At 36.6% G+C, this 25,438-nt stretch overlaps 1 protein-coding gene across 7 annotated transcripts in view; it reads left to right on the forward strand.

Annotated features, from left to right (window-relative positions):
- Positions 1–25,438, forward strand: part of NEO1 (neogenin 1) — a 239,690-nt gene that overhangs the window by 131,509 nt on the left and 82,743 nt on the right. For all 7 annotated transcript variants that reach the window (XM_010809028.4, XM_024997933.2, XM_005211432.5 and 4 more), the window contains exons 6-7: positions 10,777–10,931; positions 12,474–12,594. In XM_010809028.4, coding sequence (XP_010807330.1) covers positions 10,777–10,931; positions 12,474–12,594 — 276 coding nt within the window. The remainder of the gene's footprint in view (positions 1–10,776; positions 10,932–12,473; positions 12,595–25,438) is intronic.

Consider the following 25,438-nt stretch of genomic DNA (forward strand, 5'->3'; position numbering starts at 1 on the left):
TTATTAATTTCTATTGGCGAAGCAGTGGTATAAAATATTAAATCCTTGAGAAACTTGAGAATGCTTGAAAAATTCTTGTTCTCAACATGTAATTTTCTGATAGTGCTGACTAGTAGGATTTTTACAATTCAGGTAACCATTGATGTCAACAACTATTGAACAACAGCACTGAACACCTGTTATGGTTTAGGCCACTGAGGTTTCAGTAGTAAATAGGGCAGTGATGGCCTAGGAATGAGAAAGAAAGGGCAGGGTGTGGGATGCTGTGGATTAGGAAAAGCTTCTTTAAGGGATTGGGGTTTTTTTTTTTTTTTTTTTTTTAATTTTATTTTTAAACTTTACAGTATTGTGTTTTGCCAAATATCGAAATGAATCCACCACAGGTATACATGTGTTCCCCATCCTGAATCCTCCTCCCTCCTCCCTCCCCATATCTGAAGGATGAGTACCTGTTAGCTAAGTTGAGAAGTAGGGTTAAGGAAATGCAATGCACTTGGGTGTGGAGGTGCAGGGAGAGGATAGAAATATAATTTCAAGGTCATGTGACAACTCTGTCTTTCTGTTGCTTCATAACTGGTTTCACCTGTTTCACCTGGAGATTAAGGGAAACATTTACCTTCCTTGGAACAAGAAGCTTTCTCAAGAAGTATTAAGGGTTCCAATGTATTTTTGTTCCATTAGTTGAGCCAGTACTTATAGCATATTTATGATTAGACTGTCAGACAACATCCATGAAGGAATTTCAGGTTGTTAAAAATGCTTGGGCTTTATTTTGTTGGGTTTTCTTTAAGGACTTACATGTAATCTTGTGAATTATTGAAAAGAAACTTAAAAACAGCAAGTGTGAAGCTTAACATAAAATGGGCAAAATTGCTTTGTTTCTCTATTTAAAGTACTTTTTTAAGAATTTCAGTGCTTAAATGTTTCAAATCAAACAATAGAAACTCCAACATTTCAGAGCTAATGTAAACGAAAACTGGTATATCTTCTAAATAGCAGCATAGTCAAGTAACCTTGAAACATTGGTGTTGGTGTATTGTTTTTGAATTGAGTGGCAATTTCCAGCATTGTATAACACTGATGTGATTCACTGATGTTCCCAGTAAGGGAATTTTGCAAGTATAATATGTTTTAGTATTAGGTTCTACTTGTGCATTTAGCAATTAAAATTATTTGTGTAATGATTATGGCATTAGAAGGGATAGGGAACTGTCAAAGAGAATTTGAAGGTTAATTATCTTGTTGGTAACGAAATGCATAATCTTCCATTGGGATGCTTATTTTCTTATGGTAATTGACTCATTTGCTCTCTGGTTATCAATTTAACTTCCCAGCCACAAACATCTGCTCTTACATTGTGTTTAATTGGGGTGAATTCTATCTACAGAGAAGTTAAGATCCAAAGAACATTTTAAAGGTATTATTTTATGATTCATGAAAGGGAAAAGTAAATGATGAATGGAACATTGTGATGATTTTTTTCTAATAGTCTTTGAAAGTCTGCTTACTAAAAATGCATACTAAAATTATAATTGGATTTTCTTTTGAAGAGAATGTTGCTATTTTTCAGAATTATGTACTCTGCCTTAAGGGGAGTCTCAGTCCTTTAGATGGAAAAGGCAATGGCACCCCACTCCAGTACTCTTGCCTGGAAAATCCCATGGATGGAGGAGCCTGGCGGGCTACAGTCCATGGTGTTGCTAAGAGTCAGACACGACTGAGCGACTTCACTTTTACTTTTCACTTTCATGCATTGGAGAAGGAAATGGCAACCCACTCCAGTGTTCTTGCCTGGAGAATCCCAGGGACGGGGGAGCCTGGTGGGCTGCCATCTATGCGGTCGCACAGAGTCGGACATGACTGAAGCGACTTAGCAGCAGTAGCAGCAGTCCTTTAGACTTAAGGAATATGTCAGTTCCTCAGAAACAAGGTACCATAGGGGTTAAAGACTGAAGGCTTCAAACGTGGGAAAGATCATTTCGTGTGTATTTATTTAATCCAATAAAGAGGGATGGGTACAAATTGTATGTGACTATTTGCTTACAATTTTTTAAGTGGAAGGGTAAATCATTTTTTAAAATGTTCATGGTTACCTATAGGTGAAGAGAGGGAAGAGCGTAGAGAAAATAGGGTAGAAGCAAGACCTCTTGGAATATACCTTTTTTTTTTTTTTCCTGTCATATCCAATCATCTTTTATTTTATTTTATTTTATTTTATTTTTTAATTTTATTTTATTTTTAAACTTTACGTAATTGTATTAGTTTTGCCAAATATCAAAATGAATCCATCACAGGTATACATGTGCTCCCCCTCCTGAACCCTCCTCCCTCCTCCCTCCCCATACCATCCCTCCAGGTCGTCCCAGTGCACCAGCCCCAAGCATCCAGTATCGTGCATTGAACCTGGACTAGCATCTCGTTTCGTACATGATATTCTACATGTTTCAATGCCATTCTCCCAAATCATCCCACCCTCTCCCTCTCCCACAGAGTCCATAAGACTGTTCCATACATCAGCGTCACTTTTGCTGTCTCGTCCACAGGGTTATTGTTACCATCTTTCTAAATTCCATGTGTATGCGTTAGTATACTGTATTGGTGTTTTTCCTTCTGGCTTACTTCACTCTGTATAATAGGCTCCAGTTTTATCCACCTCATTAGAACTGATTCAAATGTATTCTTTTTAATGGCTGAGTAATACTCCATTGTATATGTACCACAGCTTTCTTATCCATTCATCTGCTGATGGACATCTAGGTTGCTTCCATGTCCTGGCTATTATAAACAGTGCTGCGATGAACATTGGGGTACACGTGTCTCTTTCCCTTCTGGTTTCTTCAGTGTGTATGCCCAGCAGTGGGATTGCTGGATCATAAGGCAGTTCTATTTCCAGATTTTTAAGGAATCTCCACACTGTTCTCCATCGTGGCTGTACTAGTTTGCATTCCCACCAACAGTGTAAGAGGGTTCCCTTTTCTCCACACCCTCTCCAACATTTATTATTTGTAGACTTTTGGATCGCAGCCATTCTGACTGGTGTGAAATGGTACCTCATAGTGGTCTTGATTTGCATTTCTCTGATAATGAGTGATGTTGAGCATCTTTTCATGTGTTTGTTAGCCATCTGTATGTCTTCTTTGGAGAAATGTCTATTTAGTTCTTTGGCCCATTTTTTGATTGGGTCATTTATTTTTCTGGAGTTGAGCTGTAGGAGTTGCTTGTATATTTTTGAGATTAGTTGTTTGTCCGTTGCTTCATTTGCTATTATTTTCTCCCATTCTGAAGGCTGTCTTTTCACCTTGCTGATAGTTTCCTTTGATGTGCAGAAGCTTTTAAGGTTAATTAGGTCCCATTTGTTTATTTTTGCTTTTATTTCCGATATTCTGGGAGGTGGGTCATAGAAGATCCTGCTGTTATGTATGTCAGAGAGTGTTTTGCCTATGTTCTCCTCTAGCAGTTTTATAGTTTCTGGTCTTACGTTTAGATCTTTAATCCATTTTGAGTTTATTTTTGTGTATGGTGTTAGAAAGTGTTCTAGTTTCATTCTTTTACAAGTGGTTGACCAGTTTTCCCAGCACCACTTGTTAAAGAGATGGTCTTTAATCCATTGTATATTCTTGCCTCCTTTGTCAAAGATAAGGTGTCCATATGTGCGTGGATTTATCTCTGGGCTTTCTATTTTGTTCCATTGATCTATATTTCTGTCTTTGTGCCAGTACCATACTGTCTTGATAACTGTGGCTTTGTAGTAGAGCCTGAAGTCAGGTAGGTTGATTCCTCCAGTTCCATTCTTCTTTCTCAAGATTGCTTTGGCTATTCGAGGTTTTTTGTATTTCCATACAAATTGTGAAATTATTTGTTCTAGCTCTGTGAAGAATACTGTTGGTAGCTTGATAGGGATTGCATTGAATCTACAGATTGCTTTGGGTAGTATACTCATTTTCACTATATTGATTCTTCCAATCCATGAGCATGGTATATTTCTCCATCTATTAGTGTCCTCTTTGATTTCTTTCACCAGTGTTTTATAGTTTTCTATATATAGGTCTTTAGTTTCTTTAGGTAGATATATTCCTAAGTATTTTATTCTTTCCGTTGCAATGGTGAATGGAATTGTTTCCTTAATTTCTCTTTCTGTTTTCTCATTATTAGTGTATAGGAATGCAAGGGATTTCTGTGTGTTGATTTTATATCCTGCAACTTTACTATAGTCATTGATTAGTTCTAGTAATTTTCTGGTGGAGTCTTTAGGGTTTTCTATGTAGAGGATCATGTCATCTGCAAATAGTGAGAGTTTTACTTCTTCTTTTCCAATTTGGATTCCTTTTATTTCTTTTTCTGCTCTGATTGCTGTGGCCAAAACTTCCAAAACTATGTTGAATAGTAATGGTGAAAGTGGGCATAGCAAAAATCAACAAAACCAAAAGCTGGTTCTTTGAAAGGATAAATAAAATTGACAAACCATTAGCCAGACTCATCAAGAAACAAAGGGAGAAAAATCAAATCAATAAAATTAGAAATGAAAATGGAGAGATCACAACAGACAACACAGAAATACAAAGGACCATAAGAGACTACTATCAACAATTATATGCCAATAAAATGGACAACGTGGAAGAAATGGACAAATTCTTAGAAAAATACAACTTTCCAAAACTCAACCAGGAAGAAATAGAAAATCTTAACAGACCCATCACAAGCACGGAAATTGAAACTGTAATCAAAAATCTTCCAGCAAACAAAAGCCCAGGTCCAGATGGCTTCACAGCTGAATTCTACCAAAAATTTAGAGAAGAGCTAATACCTATCCTGCTCAAACTCTTCCAGAAAATTGCAGAGGAAGGTAAACTTCCAAACTCATTCTATGAGGCCACCATCACCCTAATACCAAAACCTGACAAAGATCCCACAAAAAAAGAAAACTACAGGCCAATATCACTGATGAACATAGATGCAAAAATCCTTAACAAAATTCTAGCAACCAGAATCCAACAACACATTAAAAAGATCATACACCATGACCAAGTGGGCTTTATCCCAGGGATGCAAGGATTCTTCAATATCCGCAAATCAATCAATGTAATACACCACATTAACAAATTGAAAAATAAAAACCATATGATTATCTCAATAGATGCAGAGAAAGCCTTTGACAAAAGTCAACACCCATTTATGATAAAAACTCTCCAGAAAGCAGGAATAGAAGGAACATACCTCAACATAATAAAGCTATATATGACAAACCTACAGCAAACATTATCCTCAATGGTGAAAAATTGAAAGCATTTCCTCTAAAGTCAGGAACAAGACAAGGGTGCCCACTTTCACCATTACTATTCAACATAGTTTTGGAAGTTTTGGAATATACCTTTTTTTAAAAAATTTATTTAAAATTGCCAGAAAGGAGAAGCAAAATGAAACAAATGACTCTAAATGTGTAACTACTTGGTAGTATAGCCACACAGAGAGTTAAAATTCCAAGTGAAATTCCATTTCAAATAAATGTCACATAGTAATTGGACAATAAACACCTAGTAGAATATGCACAAGGCCGAACTCCCAAAATCCTCAACTTTTTTCTCTTGATGGAAATGTGGGTACTGTTATTCTGAGTCTACTAGGTGTAAGATAAAGCGTATAAGGAATTAAGTTGGCATCACTGAGAACAGAAATTTTTTGCTTGAGAGAAAGGAAATAGAGATGTAAAATGAATAGGTTCCAGTTAAAACCTATAGTCCCAAACTTAATTGGAGATACTAAAATGAAATCATAATTTTATATTTAAAAAGTACAGATTTCCTGGCTTTATCCACAGTAGGGCCTAAAATCAGTGACCAGAAGATACTAAAGACCACTTGGGTCATGTCAAAAAGGACTCAGGAAATTCCAGTGGATCTAGGCTTCTTTTGGTCAAAGATGGGATAGTATGAAAATGAAAAGAGGGTTAACTTTAGTGGATTGAAACAAACCAAATATATTTTAATCCACGAACTCATAATAATACTTTTAAAAAGCCTTCACTGATCACATTTGGGATGTGATATTAGAGAACCAAATCATTGTTTTGAAAATTGGTAAGCCCAAGAAAAGAATCAAGCATTATCCTGTTCTTTCTATAAGCGTTATACTTAAGGGTAACAAAATAGTTGATGAGGAGAATCATAGAAAGGAAGATTCCACATTGTACAGGGGTTGAGTTGCTGCAAATTCAGCCCAATTTCTTTGTAGAAGATAGAATGAGTAATACTGTTTTGCAACTCCTTTTGTGATTATCAAAGGCTTTTAACATCACGAGAGACGCAGTCACACATTATGAACCCTCCTGATGGAAGGACAGGGCACTGCCTGTGAAGTGGTCTCTTACAAAGAAGAATGGATTTGGAGCTGAAAGACCATGAATTGATAACTGGCATGATGTGAAAAGCTCTTATGAATAGATAAGAAAATTGTGAATACTCTAACTGAAAAAATAGCAGAGTACATGTGTAGATAATTCATAGAAGGATAAATATAGGTGACTAACCAATGTTTAGAGGTCAACCCTAAATATTCACTGAAAGGACTGATGCTGAAGCTGAATTTTGGTCATCTTATGCGAACACTTGGTCATCTGATGCGAGAAGTTGGCTTAAAACTCAACATTCAAAAAACTAAGATCATAGCATCCAGTCCCGTCACTTCATGGCCAATAGATGGGGAAACAATGAGAGACTTTAGTTTGGGGCTCCAAAATCATTGCAGATGGTGACTGCAGCCATGAAATTAAAAGACACTTGCTCCTTAGAAGAAAAGGTATGACCAACCTAGACAGCATGTTAAAAAGCAGAGACATTACTTTGCCAACAAAGGTCTGTCTAGTCAAAGCTGTGGTTTTTCCAGCAGTCATGTATGGATGTGAGAGTTGGACTATAAAGAAAGCTGAGTGCCAAAGAATTGATGCTTTTGAACTGTTGTGTTGGATAAGACTCTTGAGAGTCCCTTGGACTGCAAGGAGATCAAACCAGTCAATCGTAAAGGAAATCATTCCTGAAAATTCATTGGAAGGACTGATGCTGAAGCTGAAACTCCAATACTTTGGTCACCTGATGTGAAAAACTGACTCCTTGGAAAAGACCCTGATGCTGGTAAAGATTGAAGGCAGGAGGAGAAGAGGATGACAGAGGATGAGATGGTTGGATGGCATCACCGACTTGATGGACATGAGTTTGAGCAAGCTCCAGGAGTTGGTGATGGACAGGTAAGCCTGATGTGCTGCCGTCCATGGGGTTGTAAAGTGTCGGACATGACTGAGCAACTGAACTGAACTGATGCAAACAGACAACTGATTGGAAAAGTCCCTGATGCTGGGAGTTATTGAGGGCAGAAGGAGAAGAGGGTGTCAGAGGATGAGATGGCTGGACAGCATCACCAATGCAATAAAAATGAACTTGGGCAAATTCCGGGAGGTGTTGAGAGACTGGGAGGCCTGGTGTGCTGCAGTCCATGGGGTCACAAACAGTCAGACACAACTGGATTACTGAACAACAATAACCAATGTTTGAAAAGAGTTAAATTCACTATTAATAAGTTTCCCTGACTTCATCTAGTTGTGCAGACTTTATTTTCTTGATTGTGTTATTATGTTACTTCTTAATATTATATACATTCTTATCTTCCTTGGCTTCTACTGCTTACTTGGGATTCTGCCTGCTCTCTATACTCTTACTCTTCATTTACTCAAATTATAAAGTTAGTCTGGACTTCTTCCCAGGACCTGAACCCATCTAGTCAGTGCTATAGATTAAAAAAGTGAAAAAAGAGGAAAGAAGATCAGAAAGAAAGAAAGAAAGCTGTCTCTGCTGCCGCTAAGTCGCTTCAGTCGTGTCCAACTCTGTGTGATCCTGTAGACGGCAGCCCACCAGGCTCCCCCGTCCCTGGGATTCTCTAGGCAAGAACACTGGAGTGGGTTGCCATTTCCTTCTCCAATGCATGAAAGTGAAAAGTGAAAGTGAAGTCGCTCAGTCTTGCCTGACTCTTAGTGACCCCATGGACTGCAGCCTACCAGGCTCCTCCATCCATGGGATTTTCCAGGCAAGAGTACTGGAGTGGGGTGCCATTGCCTTCTCCGAAAACTGTCTCTAGTTCCAGGCAACATGGCCTATGTAGATAATCCCAGAATTATCTATAAAAAGTTGCTGAAACTAATGAATATGTTAGGCATAACCATGGGATAAAAGGTCAATATGCATAAATCAGTTTCATCTCTCAATACTAAGTGAACAATTAGAAACTAAAAAAAAAAAGTACATGCCACTTATAGTAACATCAAAGTTTTTGAAGTACTTAGGGGTACACGTAACAAAGTGTGAACAAAATTTGTATATTGAAATATATAAAGCATTGATGAGAGAAACCAAAGCTCTAAATAATAGAGTGAGAAACCATGTTCATAGAAGGAACACTCAGCGTTGTTAAGGTGTTAAATTGCTGCAGATTCAGCCCAATCACAATCAGAATTCCAGCAGGCTGAGCACATTTTAGCCCAGCTGTTTTTTTGTTTTTGTTTTTTTTTTAATGCCTCTCTTGTCATTATTTGATATAGGGAATTCCTTGTCATTTGGAACTTCAAACAGAAGTTTATAAGTTCCACTTGTCATGTATGTTGTAGGAATAGGAAATTACGGCATTATGTGGGAAGCTGGACTAGATGTACTTTTACCCTTTAAATTCAAAATCTTCTTGAATCTTGTTATTTTTAAGCCAATAATTTACAACTTTGGGTTAAGGGGAAAGGGAGATACTGGAATTGCCAAGCTTTTCCAGATATATCTAACTCGTCCCCAAAGATTCTGTCTCTACCTCCCATCCTTAAAAAGCATTTCATGTAATGAAGAGTGTTACTAATGGAAGTGTGTGTGTTGCAGTGAGTGAACTATTTAAGGCCTCTAATGTGACATTAGAGAAAAACATCTACTTCTGCTTTATTGACTATACCAAAGCCTTTGACTGTGTGGATCACAACAAACTGTGGAAAATTCTTAAAGAGATGGGAATACCAGACCACCTGACCTGCCTCCTGAGAAATCTGTATGCAGGTCAAGAAGCAACAGTTAGAACCAGACATGGAATAGCAGACTGGTTCCAAATTGGGAGATGAGTACATCAAGGCTGTATATTGTTACCCTGCTTATTTAACGTATATGCAGAGTACATCCGGAGAAGGCAATGGCACCCCACTCCAGTACTCTTGCCTGGAGAATCCCATGGGCGGAGGAGCCTGGTGGGCTGCAGTCCATGGGGTCGCTAGGAGTCAGACACGACTGAGCGACTTCCCTTTCACTTTTCACTTTCATGCATTGGAGAAGGAAATGGCAACCCACTCCAGTGTTCCTGCCTGGAGAATCCCAGGGACGGGAGAGCCTGGTAGGCTGCCGTCTATGGAGTTGCACAGAGTCGGACACGACTGAAGTGACTTAGCAGCAGCAGCAGCAGCAGAGTACATCATGCGAGATGTCAGGCTGGATGAAGCACAAGCTGGAATCAAGATTGCTGGGAGAAATATCAATAACCTCGGATATGCAGATGACAGCAGTATGGCAGAAAGTGAAGAAGAACTAAGGAGCCTCTTGATGAAAGTGAAAGAGGAGAGTGTAAAATCTGGGTTAAAACTCAGCATTCAGAAACTAAGATCATAGAATCTGGTCCCATCACTTCATGGCAAATAGATGAGGAAACAATGGAAACAGTGAGAGACTTTATTTTGGGGACTCCAAAATCACTGCAGATGGTGACTGCAGCCATGAAATTAAAAGATACTTGCTTCTTGGAAGAAAAGTTTTGACCAACCAAGACAGCATATTAAAAAGCAGAGACATTACTTTGCCAACAAAGGTCTGTCAGTCAAAGCTGTGGTTTTTCCAGCAGTCATATATGGATGTGAGAGTTGGACTGTGAAGAAAGCTGAGTGCTGAAGAATTGATGCTTTTGAACTGTTGTGTTGGATAAGACTCTTGAGAGTCCCTTGGACTGCAAGGAGATCAAACCAGTCAATCGTAAAGGAAATCAGTCCTGAATATTCATTGGAATGACTGATGCTGAAGCTGAAACTCCAATACTTTGGCCACCTGATGTGAAGAACTGATTGCTTGGAAAAGACCCTGATTCTGGGAAAGATTGAAAGCAGGAGGATAAAGGAACAACAGAGGATGAGATGGTTGGGTGGCATCACCGACTCGATGGAAATGAGTTTGAGTAAGCTCTGGGAGCTGTTGATGGACAGGGAGGCCTGGCATACTGCAGTTCATGGGGTTGCAAAGAGTTGGACACGACTGAACAACTGAAGTGAACTGAATGTGACATTTGTATTTCTTTGGAGGGTGGGTTACTCATCAATCTTGACTGAAAAGGAAGATAATGTCGGTTTTATCAACTCTTTTTGAATTGTAATCGTGGCTCTTCCAAAATGGTTTAAATCTTAGGGAAATAGACTTTCATATTCATTTTTAAAGACAGCTTAGAACTTTCCAATTTTTCAGTACAGTCAACTTAGTAAATATTTCTCAACAGAGAAACTCAGAATTATCATTATAATTATTCTGCCAGTTAAGTAGACCAGAATATCAATTTTTAAACTTATGTTCCTAACATATGTTTAAAAATATATGTTACGTTTTTCTAAAAAATGTGAAAGTCTCAAATAATTAAAAACTTTCTGAATTCTGTGACTTTTTAATTGTTTGAAATACAAATAGCTATTTTTACTTTTATTAATATCTTAATTTCCTTTCTATTTTAAAGCCCAACCTGAATTCCTGAAGCAGCCTACTAATATATATGCTCATGAATCTATGGATATTGTGTTTGAATGTGAAGTCACTGGAAAGCCAACTCCAACTGTGAAGTGGGTCAAGAATGGGGATATGGTTATCCCAAGTGATTACTTTAAGATTGTAGTAAGTATCTTTCAAAGAAACTTAGCTCTGAAACCTTTAAGTCCCTTTAAATGTAGTCACCAAGAGATCTGTTATCCATAGTACATGAACTGGTGTATTAGGATGAACATAGAAAAATTCACTTAGAATATAATCTTTTCATTGGCTGATGAGAAGGCTAGCCCAGAAATGTTTTGGTAGCTCATATACGATCACAGAGGAAACCAGTGTTCAAACTCAGCCTGAAATTCACGTTCCCTGATCAACAGTCTTGTCCTCCTACTCAGACATACTAGCATTTTTAAATACAGCCTGCACCACTTTCTGGGTAATGATTATCCTGTGTGTGTATTCGCATGCCCCCGTCGTCTTCATAGCTCTGTAGTCAAGGAGCAGAAATCTGTCCTTGTTATACTGATGCTCAAGCCCTTCAAAATAAGAATACCCAGTGTTGGGCAGTTGTTGTGAAAATAGACATAAAGATTCTTTTAAAAAGTAAAGCAAAAGTAATTAATTAGCCTTAATCTATTAAGAAGACTCAGCCATTTCTGCTTTTTACTTCATAGATATATAGTAAATGCTAGTAAAGAACACCTGCAATCCGGGAGACCTGGGTTCAATCCTTGGGTTGGGAAGATCCCCTGGAGAAGGGACCAGCTACCCAATCCAATATTCTGGCCTGGAGAATTCCATGGACTGTATAGTCCTGGGATCACAAAAAGTTGGACACAACTGAGCGACTCTCACTTTCACTTTAGTAAATGTTATCCACTGTTACTATTATTATCATCTAATATCCTTATAATAGCATTATCTAGGTTTTAAAAAAGTGATATATCTTAAGATGCATATATGACATTCATAGACATAATCAGAAGTAATTATAGTTGTTGAAGACTTAATGTCTAATTACAAATTTCTCACATAAGTAATTCATTCTTCATAGGAATACAGTTTTCTATTTTTAAAATGCATAATGTTATATGTTACAAAAAAGTAATTCACAAGTATTTAATCCTAATTAAAAAGCAGCATGTTACAGTTAACTTAGCATTTTACTCTCTATCATTATTTTCATCCTATTATAAAAAATCTTAAACTTATGTTGTATTATATCAATAGCAATAATGATAGTTGACATTCATATCGTACTTGATAGTTTAGGAAAAACTTTTATATAGGGGGGTTCTAATCTGCTATAACAATAGATATTAGAAATAATTTTAAGAAAGTGCCTTGAATTCACAAATTCAGACTTTCACTATGGTGACTTAGTATTTCATGCCAGATATTCCCACCAAGCAAAAGTATAAGTTTGCATGCATTGCAGACATGCCTTCCTATAAGGATTGAATTCTTAATTGTTGATGATAGTGCTTCCTTTGCTAGTTAAGTCAGTACCTTGTCATTAAAACTGAGTCAACATGTTCATAGGTAAATAATATTCATTATATGAATCATATAATTGTACTTGTTTTTTTTCTCTCCAGAAAGAGCATATCCTTGAGATTTGAACTAATGTTCATCAGTTGAATCATAAAATTTTGTTTTTTTCTTCCTCAGAAGGAACATAATCTTCAAGTTTTGGGTCTGGTGAAATCAGATGAAGGGTTCTATCAATGCATTGCTGAAAATGATGTTGGAAATGCACAAGCTGGAGCCCAGCTGATAATCCTTGAACATGGTAAGAGGGACTGAAATAGTAAGCTGAGAAAGACTGTGTGTGAAGAGCTCATACCTATCAGAGGACCTATCACTCCAGGATACCTAGTGATTAATAAACTGTTTATAAAGGCTAATATATGGCATAACTAAGAGAGAAAAAATAGCCATCTAAATTATCTTTTTTTAAGTGACTGAGAAACACAGTTTTGGATACTGTTGCAGAGAAATTGGTATTAAGAAAGGAAAAACTGAACATTTATAGTCTTAGACAATAAATGGATACTCTTCCGATTTAATCTTATTTAATCTTACAAATATATTTCTAATCTGTTAAAGTAGAAAAACTTTAATGTTTATTTTGCAGTGAATTTTTCTTTAATTTTTCCAAAGTAAAAATTAACTTGCCTTTTCTGATTTTCACACACCCAAAAAATACTTACTAAAAATTCAGACAACATTGAGAAGTAAAAAGGGGAGAAAAAACTCATTTTTTATCAGTCAGGGTCAGTTCTAAGGAAACCGCAAAGTAATTTCACTTAAAACCAAATTAAAAAATTGAATATTGTTTGGTAAAAATCTATTAACTATAACAGGGGATTGAAGTACCAAGGAATTGGCTAGTAAGAAGTAAAAAGAATTCTAGTGAATATAAAAGAATGGCAGACATAGGAGCAGCCACAACCCATAGGTCTGAGAATGTTCAGGAAGAGGCCTCTCTCCGGACTGATCCAGACCATGTTGGAGAGGATGTGGCCATGGTTTAATGGGTGATGGAGAAGCAGCCATGCTCCCATCCCACAGAAGCTTGCTAAAAACCTGCTGTCTAGTGTGCTGAGGAAAAGTTGTTCACAAGGAGATGTCTCAGTGAAGGCATTCTGCCTTAAAAAAAAAAAGAATACACCAGCAGAGTTGGGGTACTGAAGGAAGCTACTCACCAGCACTCTGTACTGATAAGGTTTTAACACATGGCAGCTGGCAAAAGGAGAAATAATGTAAAGGGCTCAGCTTCATTTTTGCAGAGCAGGCAATGAAGTATGAATGTGGAGCTTAAATAGTAAATTGATTACAGGCACATGCTTTAATCCCTGCCATCTAGGAGTACTGGGTATAAGCATGCATAGATGTGTATATGGTTTTATAACCTGTTTTCTTGCAACAGCATGCTTTGGACATGTTTCCATATCATTGAATATACATCTGCATAAACATTTTTCATTGTTGAATAGTATGTATGCACTTTGTTTTATATAAGTGATTCCCTATTGGTTAATATTTAAATTGTTTCCTGTTTTTTATTATGATGAACAAGGCTATGCTGAACTTCCTTATATGATTATTTTCTCATACTAAATTATTAAAAGTTGAATTGTTGGATGACACTTTTATGTGAAATTGATAAGGGTAGCTGTTGGGTATACTATTTGTTTTAGCAGGAAAAGTGTTTTTCATTTTGTGCATTTCTCAAGAATGCATAAGGAAGAGCTGCTTTAGACATCTGATTTGATATCTGAGTCAAATTTAAGTTCAGGTTCCATTGTGGTCAGGAAAGCTCATTGGCAAAGATGGCATCCACTCTGGCTTTTCACTCAAATAGCATATAGGATTTTTATATACTGGTTTGAGATGGGGACAACAGAGGATGAGATGGTTGGATGGCATCACCAACTCAATAGACATGAGTTTGAGCAAGCTCCCGGAGTTGGTGATGAACAGGGAAGCCTGGCATGCTGCAGCCCATGGAGTCGCAAAAAGTCAGACATGATTGAGCAGCTGAACTGAACTGACCTGTGTTTTATCCTTTTTGAAACAAGCTTTCAAAAACAGACATTTTGTGAGCTACTGAAAATTTTTAGTGACCTTGTCAGGTATGCATTAAGGATGCATGGATTCCAAGAAGGAGAGTAAATGTCTTGTTATTATTTTTGGTATTTTAATTTGCGAGATAAATATTTCTGCAGAAAACTAAAAGAAATTATAACAATTTATAAAATCTTATCTCTGCCTTTCTGAAGTTTTTGATATTGTAAGGGATGTGAGAGATGTGCATGACTTGAATACCCAGTCCATAATAATTCAAATAAGGCAGCATACAGTTTAGGAGAGAGGAATTCTATGTGAACAGGGAAGTTTTTCATGCAATGTGTTCCCTTTGTAATAGACTTCAAATGATAGGACCAGATGTTAAAAAGAGGACCTGGCTCAGTATGGAAACAGAATAATTAGAGTATCTGTTCCTATGGAAAGGTGGCGTGTTGAGGCAGAACAGGATCAGATTAATCATGGCCTTAGTTACAAGCAATCAAAGCAATTCTGTAGTAAGGGAGTCTAATAACAAAGTCAGATTTAATTAGAAGACAGTGGCTGAAGAAATATTGTTATAAGACCATGAGGAAATAATAAGTACTTGTACTAGAGAAATAGAATCCTAAAAAGAGATGGTAGTATCTAATTCAGACTTTATCAACTGATTGGGTGTAAAACATTATTATAGAGGAATCAGATATACTTCTAAGGTTTTATTTGGATGATGGAAAAAATGATGATGCCTTTACAAAAATAGAAGAAGAAATTTAATTGAAGTGGAAGGAAACTTCTACTCAAGCTGTAAAGAATGTACATAGAACATACCTCCCTCACCTATGATCAAAAGCTGGATCATCTACAAAACCATAATTTCTGTGAGCCCATCAGAGAGCTGAGCTTGCAAAACAACCAAGTAACCTAAATGGCAAAGAATTAGACAACCCTCCTCTCCCCAAGAATGGGTCATGAATTGTTTGACCTTTGGTAGAACACGAGAGAAAGAGATGGCTGCCATAGAAATGCATAAGAAGAAATTAACTAAAATTTTAACAGAATTTTGAAGACTAAGTATGGCCTAGTTTGGAATCACTGGGGGCCTCAGATAAAAGGGGAGTTCACACTTGCTTGCAAATATATTTCCCTGGGGCTTCAGAGGATGTTCAGTGTTAAGACTGGGGACAAGGTAGAGACTCGAAAAAAGTCGTTTTGGTGGAGTAAAGGTGAAGGAGGTGCTCTGTGGATGCTGGGAGAGGTACGAAGCCCCTCCCGTTTACTCAGACTCCCTTCAGCCTCCAACAAGTAGGGGAGGGGCAGAAAAACTTACTTCATAAATCACTGGCAGGACATTAGAAGCAAAGCTACTCTGCTTCTTGGGGGAGGACCATCTGGTCTCTAGGACACAGGCAAAGACCCACTGCTGCTGTGGAAGGGTAGAAGAGAAAACTCTTTACCTCTGAAAGAAGTGCATAAAACTGCCATGGGCCCTGTGATCCTACACCAATAGCTAAGAGAGGTCTTTACTAGGAAGAATAGGGAACTACCACTAAAGACCAACACAAATACAAAGCAGATTCTGGCTGCCATGAAAGAAGAGGCACCAGTGCTATCTAATACTGAGGCTGTATTGTGTGCTCAGTTGCTGAGTTGTCTCTGACTCTCTGCAACCCCACGGACTCTCTCTAGCCCACCAGGCTCCTCTGTCCATGGGATTCTCCAGGCAAGAATACTGGAGTGGGTTGCCATGCCCTCCTCCAGGGAATCTTCCCAACCCAGGGATTGAACCCACGTCTTCTGCTTGTCAGGTGGATTCTTTACCATTTTGCCACCTGGGAAGCACCCATATTATACTTGATCTTAGCTAAAATTGTATTAGGACAACTGAAAATCCCACCTTCCCCAACCATGACCTTATCACCAAGTAACAAATATATACTGGTCAGGAGCTCATTCTTATTTCTGCCTTAAACCACCACTATTTTCTGTGTCTTATTTTATCTACTTAAAGATAGGATTTATCCCCTTACTGGTTTTTCCTTCTTACCAATTCCAGTTACTTAAGTTATTTCTAATAGAACCTGCATCTATCCTGCTGATTTTTAAAACACTTCTCTCTAATCTCAAGCTTATGTATATCATTTAAAAAATATGATAGTCTAACTAAAAGAATCTGGGAAAGGGAACTTATATAGAAAAAATAACACTTCACAATTCTTGAATGTATGAAAAAGTGAAATATGAAATCAGTGTAGGTTGAAAGGATCATACATTATATGGAATAAACAATTTGTTAGTGATTTGGAAAGAATTAAACTATATATTTACCTTATATCAATGAAGAGTTGATTTAAGAGTTAAAATTTAAATCCATAAAAATGTTGAAAGATGATAGAAGAGTCTCACCATTTACAGTACACCAGGATTTATTAATTCATTCACCATTTAATAAGCATTTAGATTATTTCCAATCTATCATAATTTAATTTATAAAAGAAATGAAGGAACACAGATGAAAAATTTGGTGTCTCAGGATATAAAAATGTAAATGCTTTATATGTAAAGTATGAGAAATACTTTAACTAACTAAAGAGGACAAGCTAGGGAAGAATATAAGAATTACAGAAATTTGTTTGGATGGTATCACCGACTCAATGGACATGGGTCTGGGTGACTCCGGGAGTTGGTGATGGACAGGGAGGCCTGGCGTGCTGCAGTTTATGGGGTCGCAAAGAGTTGGACATGACTGAGTGACTGAACTGAACTGAGTGTTGTGAATGTAACAGGAATGCACACAAATGGATAGGATAAAGTGACTGGCATAAGCATATAATTCACGATATGGCAAAGATAAAGATAGTTTCTAAACATGACAAATGTTTCACCTTACTTAAAGATATAAAATTAAATCACTTTTGGTGATATGCCATTTTTACCTAATAAAGATTTTATATGTTTTAATGAACATTCACTATAATGTTCATTTATTATGACTGGTTAGGGTGATTATGTTTATGTCTTTCACCCTCAGTGAAAATGTAAACTGTTACATCATTTATTAAATCCATTTGGACAATTATCTTAAACATTACTGACTCAACCCATTAATTGTTATTTTAGGATTTTTCCCTAAGGAAGGAATCAGAGATTAGGACAAAAACTATTAATATCATCACTGGTAATTAAAAGAGAAAAAAGGTAGGGATACAGAGAGAAGAGTTAGGAAATGACTTGCATATCCCCAAATAGAGGAAATAGTTAAAATAAGTATAGTACAAACTTATGATGGCAAAGTTATTTGGCCATTAAAAACCATGCCTTTGAACAGTCTTTACTGGTACCAGGGAAATCTTGGTCAAGTGGTAAAGTACAAAATAATATGTATCAAATAATCCAAATTTAGTTGAAAAGATTAATATGTTACACACTGAGACATTCCCACACCAAAATGTTAACGGGTTATCTTTGGGTAGTGATATTTTCTCAGTTTTCTAAAATAGCTCTATATTACTTTTATAATTAGTAAGTTTTTTTTAATTAATAAGCAAAGCCATCTTTTAGTCAGTGCTACAGTTTAGAAAAGATACCAAATACATAATTTTGAGAACTTTACCAAAAACATCATGGATAGCAGTTAAGAGTTACAAATAACACCCTTCACAAGAGAGCTGGGCTGTGTATCAGGAAGTAAACAGAGCAAATTCTGATAAACCTCATTGATATCCTTTGATTTAGTGGAACAAGGACCAGAGACTCAAGTAGCCTGCGGGAGAAGGGTAGAGTCTGACCCACTTGGAACTTTTTCCTTTGTGTTCATAGCATTGTAAATCTCCATGAGCATATATAGCATTTCCCAAATCTATTTGGCCATGGGTTTTTTTTTTTTTAAGTAGACCCATGAATATCTTAAAAGGTGCAATTTGGGAATCGTCGATGTAGAGGTATTCAAAGGAGGATGGACAAGATTAAAGTTGGCAAATAGTGGCCCACGGGCCATATCCAGCCAGCCTCCTGGTTTTGTGTATAAAGTTTTATTGGACACAGCCACAGATGTTTGTTCACAGATTGTCTCTGTCCAGTCTGTAAAAAATTTTGACTCTATAATGACAGAAGTGAGTAGTTTAGTCTGAGACTATATGTCCCACAAGCCTAAAACATTAACTCTCTGGCTCTTTATAAAAAAAAATTTGCCAGGCACTCTACTCTGGTACATATCTTTTAGCCCTGATAGTTTGTGAGAGTCAGTGAAAGTCTGTGTCACTTACATTTTTTTTTAATTTAAAGAAGTTTGGGTAGGTGGGGAAAAGCAGAAGAGGGGCAGGAGGTTGAGGATAAAAGGACAAGAGAAAAAGTCAGACTTGGTATGTGGATAACTAGAAGAAGCACAATGGTGACTAACTCCAAGGAGGACCTGTGATGGAGATCTACGAACTACAGAGTCAGGTAGCACATCTTCATTGCTACCTCTGAGACACTTGAGCACTAGAAACACCACGGGGTAAATTATGGAAAGTGGAAAGAAACTTGTTGTGATGGTGCTTATCTTCCTATACCTTGTTTAAAAGTAACGTGAAAGTATTTGAGCATCTTTGACACAAAGTCTTATTTTTGTAAAAGGAATTTTCCGATTCTCCTTGGAAGTGTGTAGCTGTAAATCCTGACCATCAAGATGTTGGCTAGTGTTTGGATTCAGGAAGGTACTTTCAAGCACCCACAGTTGGGCTGTGATATAACTGATAGCATGATTTTTAAGTAAATTATCACCTATGAACATTAAATGAAATTTCATAATTATAGTTAAAATATATGAAACATCTGTGCAACAACACTAGGAAACGGTTTCTAATCAAATTGGGAAGTATTATTTGAGAATGAGTATGTCTCAGACATACTTCCTTTCCACCCCTGCAGCTTTATTGAGACATAATTAACATATAAAACATTGTGTAAGTTTAAGGTGAACACTGTGTGTACAATGTGATGGTTTGATGTATGTGTGTGTGTGTGTGTGTATAGATGTATATGTATGTATATTGCAAAATGTTTACCACAGTAAGGTTAGTTAACACATCCTTTTGTTGTTATGGTGCAAACATTAAAGTTCAATATTCATACTAACTTTCAAGTATCCACTACAGATTGTTAACTATAGCCAACATGTTGTACATTACATCCCTAGAACTTACAACTCTTAAACTAGTTTATACTCTTGGACTTCTCCCCATTTCCCCGTCTCCCAACATCTCCCCATTTCTTCCATCCCTCAACCCCTGGCAACCACCATACCATTCTCTTGTTTCTCTGAGTTTCATGTCAAACATACTTCCTTAATATTAAACATTTAAAATGTAATTTTTAATGTTTACACATGCATTTTTGGAACAGTAATTCTTGATTTTAGAAGATTATGGCTTTAAAGCTATTTAACACGGCAGTATTATTTGCTGCTAGTTCAAATTATTGCATTTTATGCTAATATACTTTGTTTTATAATCATGTTTGAATTTTTTTAAGTATTAGCATATAAATTATTGCAAGTATGAGTAGTAAGAAATAAGGTAAAATGTGTTTTTGTCTGTTAACTTTTTATTACCCTTTCTTCCTGTCAGTTGGAATTTAAAAATAGATTCTAAAACTATCATGTAAGGCTAAAATATAAAAACACAAATGTAATTTTTCTCTGTACATTCATTCATGTCAAGTCTGATAATTGGCAGGTTTTTCGTTCCAGTAAGGGAAAGAGGATTGATGAAAAGGGAGTAATGTGAACTTGTTTTTAGTAAAGGAAATTCATACTTTACCAACTCATTAAATGACTTCTAGGATATTATGGCCATGGGAGATAAGGATACATATACTGAATTTTACTTTTTTTTTTTAACAGAAGCATTTGTAAAAAATTCCATTTTGTATCTGAGGTAAATATTGAGTAGTAGAAGTTCTGGAATAAGTGACTAATGACCTGGCAGGATTAAAAGTTGGCTAGATAGCAGGAAATTGTTAGTCATTAGTGGAATATTTTAAATCTGATGCACTAGAATGTATAATAGTTGGTGTTGATTTTAATTAAAACATAAATTCCAGTTAGTTTTTTGCTTTTTTGTACTAGTAATTATGGGCTTCCCTAGTGGCTCAGTGGTTAAGATTCTGCCTGCCAATGCAGGAGACATGGGTTTGATCCACGGGTCAGGAAAATCCCCTGGAGAAGGAAATGGCAACCCACTCCAATATTAGTGGCCTGGGAAATCCCATGGACAGAGGAGCCTGGAGGGCTGCTGTCCATGGGATCACAAAAGAGTTGGACACAACTTAGTGACTAAACAACAGCAACAACTAGTAATTATAACTATAAGAAAAGTCTAAACTCAAGATAGTTGTGTTGAAATTTGACTTCTTAACATGAATTCCATGTCTAGGAGCTTTCAAATATTGAAAATGCATCTAATGTCAATCCCTGGGTTCTAGTTTTTATCTGGCATTAACTTGCTGAGTGATTGGATCAGGTACTGAAATTCTGTGATTTTTAAATTTTATATGTAATTAAGGAATTAAATGATCTGAGGTCCTGCATCACTCAAATAATCTATTAAATGTAGTTTTAGAAATAGATGCATTAAATATAAGGTGCTTTTCAAGATACCCTTTCTGTCTAGGTATTAAAATAGATAGATACATTATTTGTAGAAAGATTAAGGCATTCCCAGTTAATAATTTTATGTTACCTGCTACAGTGTGTATAATGAAACAAACCTGGAGCTCAAAATCTGAATGCTTCATGTCTTAGCCCTACTAAGGTGAGGTAATCTCTGAGTATCAGTTTTCTTATCTTTATAGATAAGAAATAATAATAATAGTATGAACAATAATCAATAGTATAAGCAATAACCTTTCCACAGTACACCTCTCAGGGGCAAATGGAACAATATATGTTAAGTATTTTGTACATTGTAAGTACTCTGCTGCTGCTAAGTCTTCAGTCGAGTCCGGCTCTGTGCGACCCCATAGACGGCAGCCCACCAGGCTGCCCCGTCCCTGGGATTCTCCAGGCAAGAACACTGGAGTGGGTTGCCATTTCCTTCTCCAGTGCATGAAAGTGAAAAGTGAAAGTGAAGTCGCTCAGTCGTGTCCTACCCTCGTCAGCCCCATGGACTGCAGCCTTCCAGGCTCCTCCGTCCATGGGATTTTCCAGGCAAGAGTACTGGAGTGGGGTGCCATTGCCTTCTCAGGTAAGTACTCTAAGGTAGTAGTAATTTGAAAGAGTATGCAAAGGCAAAACTACTGAATGTGAATTCAGTTGTTACTAAAGCAAATCAAAGTGCACATAAAAGGCTAACTTCATGAAGCAAATTTTGAGGATTTTTAAAGAGACAACAAAAATCCATTCAATATTCAGTTAAATCATTAAAATCTGTAAAATAGGAGAAAAGATCTGTGTGACCAGATTGCAAGGTATTTGAAATAAAACTAAGCTTGGCATGAAAGTAGATGAACATAATATATGTTCATGGTCAAAACTTAGAATGCATAATTGACTGAAATAAAAGTAAATGGACTTTTCTTTTCATCCTTCCCCAGGCTCACTTTCTAGAGATAGCCCTCGTTAACAGACATCGTATATGTGTTTATTCATTCAGTAAATATTTGTTGAACAGAATTCTGTGATATAAAATTCTGTATGCATTGCACTACATGGTGGGGATTAAATAATCAACAAGCAGATATGATTCTTTGCCCTCATAGTGCTTCTGTTGTATTAACGGAGACAGACCTTAAGCAAATAAATAAACAAAATTAATTCAGTCTTGTGTGTACTTAAGGAAAATAAAAAGAATGCTCTGATTAAGAGTTATTGAAGGTATATTGAGAGTTCCTTTAAATAGGATACACAGAGAGGCCTTTCTGATGGGCTGTGCAAGTTGGGACCTGAGCATTATAGTAATCTTCTCTCTCTATATATATATGTATATATGTGTGTGTATGTATATGTATATAGATACACATTCATGTAAAAGCTTTATATCTATTTATTTGCAGATATGAAATCATGTTTTGTGATTTTACCAAATAGTATTTTATGTACATGTCAGTACTTAAAGGTTTACCTTTTTTGTTTTAACTTCTCTATTCTCATCAGACTTGAGTATGAGGAGGCTAGTGTTTTGCATTCTTGATGACAATATAAATTTTTTTGAAATGTAATTTAATAATAATTTAGAATTCACATACCCTTTCATCATATAATCCTCTTTATAATTTGTCTTGGGGAAATAGTTACTAAATATTTAAAGATATTTGTGTTAGACTAGCATAAATCTGGAAACAGTTCAATCATGCAGCCAATAAGGAGGCTGATTATTAACAAATACATGAATATAATGTAATACCAGATACCTGTTAATAATGTAGATCTATATAAGGTAAATGAGGTAGATATGGGGAAATACTCAAGTTATATTACCAATAAAGCAAGTTGCAGAAAAGATTTGTGGAAGTGATAGGAGAGAAGGCTTTGGATTTATGTATGCTTGTATGTGTGGTGGTAGTGGTTTAGTTGCTAAGTCATGTGTGACTCTTACAACCCTGTGGACAGTAGCCGGCCAGGCTCCTCTGTCCAGGAGATTTCCCAGGCAAGAATACTGCGTTGACATTTCCTTCTCCAGGGGATCATCCCTACCCAGGAATTGAACCCACATCTCCTGCATGCAGTGGGATTCTTTACCGCTGAGCCACCAGGGAAGCCCCAATAGATAGGTAATGGTGGTGGTGTAAGAAAGTTTTAAAAATCTACACAAGAATCTGTTAACTGTGATTATATATGAGGAGTAGGACTGGAAAAACCTAAACATGAGGCGAGAACAATGTACTGTTGTAAGTTTTTGAAAAGCCAAGTAAAAACTATTAGAAATTAAGCTTGGAGTATTGCAATCAGGTCTATACATAGTGATTTTGACTATTTTTAAGTAAAAAAAAAAGTGCTTAGTGTTCAGGGTAGTTTAAAACTTTCTGAGTTTTTATTTCTTGAAAGAAAATGCTGTGTGAGAAAAACGTAGGTTTTTAACAGTTATTTGGCAACTACCTCCAAGTAGCTTATCTTCTTATCTCCAAATATAACATCTTCTATTACAGCATTTTTCCCTTGGAAGGTGAATCATGTCATATAAATACTAAGACAGTCAGTGTAATTCATTAAAATATTGAAAGCAATTTTGTTTTGGTAAGCCAGGTATTTTATTGAATACACATACTGTGTAAATCAAAATTCATAGTTACTAATGCTACTATGTAGTCCATCAGAAAAAGAATGTACACTCATGGAGAGCTGAGCTGGGGTGGACCTTGGAGACCTGAGTATCCAGTCTAGCTGAGCTGGAGTTTCAGTTAAGTGACTCACCTTGTGTCACAGAGCTAGCTGGCATCAAAGTTAGGACTGATAACTAGGTTTTCAGTTTCAAATTCACTTTTATCTTTTAACAAAGCTTAATGTTTTAAGACACGGATCATTTACATTCTTTTAATTTCAAGTTTGTCTTTTAATTCTGCAGTCTATTGCGGTTACGGTTATCGACAGGGTTGGTCAGGTTTATCATTTTGCAAGGATGGCCATGAATCTAGTTTGCCAGAGACATTCTAGTTTATGTCTGTTATCCCAGCATAATCATCAAAAGTGCCTTTTGTTCACTCTCAAAGTTATCTGAGTATGGACGATATATTCTCTAATCATTCCAATATTTCTAGCGTATTGAATCTAAAAGGTTCTGAACAGTTACTAGGGTAGAGGCTTGTAATTCTGAATGGGAATAAGTGCCATCTGCTGGATTTGACAAACAAGGAAGGCTTCTTGGAGACTATGGCATTTAAACTTAGCATAGAAGGATGAATGGAATTTTAAATTGGTCACGTTACACAAAGTGGAAAAAAAGGATGACATTTCAGGTGTATAAGTAAGAAGGCTCAAACTGCATTTGAACAGTAGAAAGCAGCGTAGTTTAGCATTCTCAGAAATATAAGATTGTACATCGTAGAAGATGTGTACAAGCCAGATTATTTAATACCAAATTAAAAGGTTGGGATCTTTTGATTAGCTGTTATACCCTAGCAGTTTTCAAAAGTACATGATGAAACAATAGCACTTTAAGAGGATTTGGATATTAGAAATACGTTGAATGAGTTTAGAGAAGAAAATAATGGTATCTGTGATACCGATTAGGAGAATTTTCTACCAAATCAGATATCATGTTTGAGACCCTCAACTAGGTGCTGACAGTGGAAAAAGAAATTCTTCTTATCCCTCCGTGGCTCATATATGGGAAATGCTTATTAAATGGCAGGTAGATATTTCTACAAGGAAAATAGGACATGATTTGTGATTTTTTTTTTTTTTAATATTTAAGGGAGCTGAAAAGATTGAAGTTTTGCACTGAATACAGGTAGAGAGAGTCTCTGTATAAATCCAAGGTTATGAGCTTAGTTTACTTAGGAAGTTTGTCAGCATTTCTGTTGAGTTGTTCTAGACTCTTTGCTACCCTATGGACTGTAGCCCGCCAGGCTCCTCTGTCCATGGGATTCTCCAGGCAAGAATACTGGAGTCGATTGGATTGCCATGCCCTCCTTCAAGGGAGCTTCCTAAGCTAGGGATCCAGCCAGTATCTCCTGCTTCACCTGCATTGCAGATGGATTCTTTACCCACTGAGCCACCTGGGAAGCCCTTAGATAGCTCTGGGGGGATAGAAATAGAATTAAAGTATGATTAGTTTGTTTAACATTTAAACAAACATGACATTTCATCTGTGTCAAAAATCATGAATTTAAGACCAGGACTTGTGAGGTCCAGGTAATAACTTAGTGCCTTAATTATAATTTTTAGCATTTAACAGTTAAATAGAAGCTTTGCAGGTGACCTTCCTGGACACAGAAATGGATTTAGAGATTATCAGAGAGTAGATTTGAATTTCAATTGATGCTATTATTTTGTTATAAAGAAAGAATCCATTATGCAGTGCTAAAACACCAGAAGGAAGATAGTATGTTTGAATATCTTTTAATTGGTAGCTATATTTAAAAGATGC

The sequence above is a fragment of the Bos taurus genome, chromosome 10 (assembly GCF_002263795.3).
Source record: "Bos taurus isolate L1 Dominette 01449 registration number 42190680 breed Hereford chromosome 10, ARS-UCD2.0, whole genome shotgun sequence".
Taxonomy (NCBI): Eukaryota; Metazoa; Chordata; class Mammalia; order Artiodactyla; family Bovidae; genus Bos; species Bos taurus.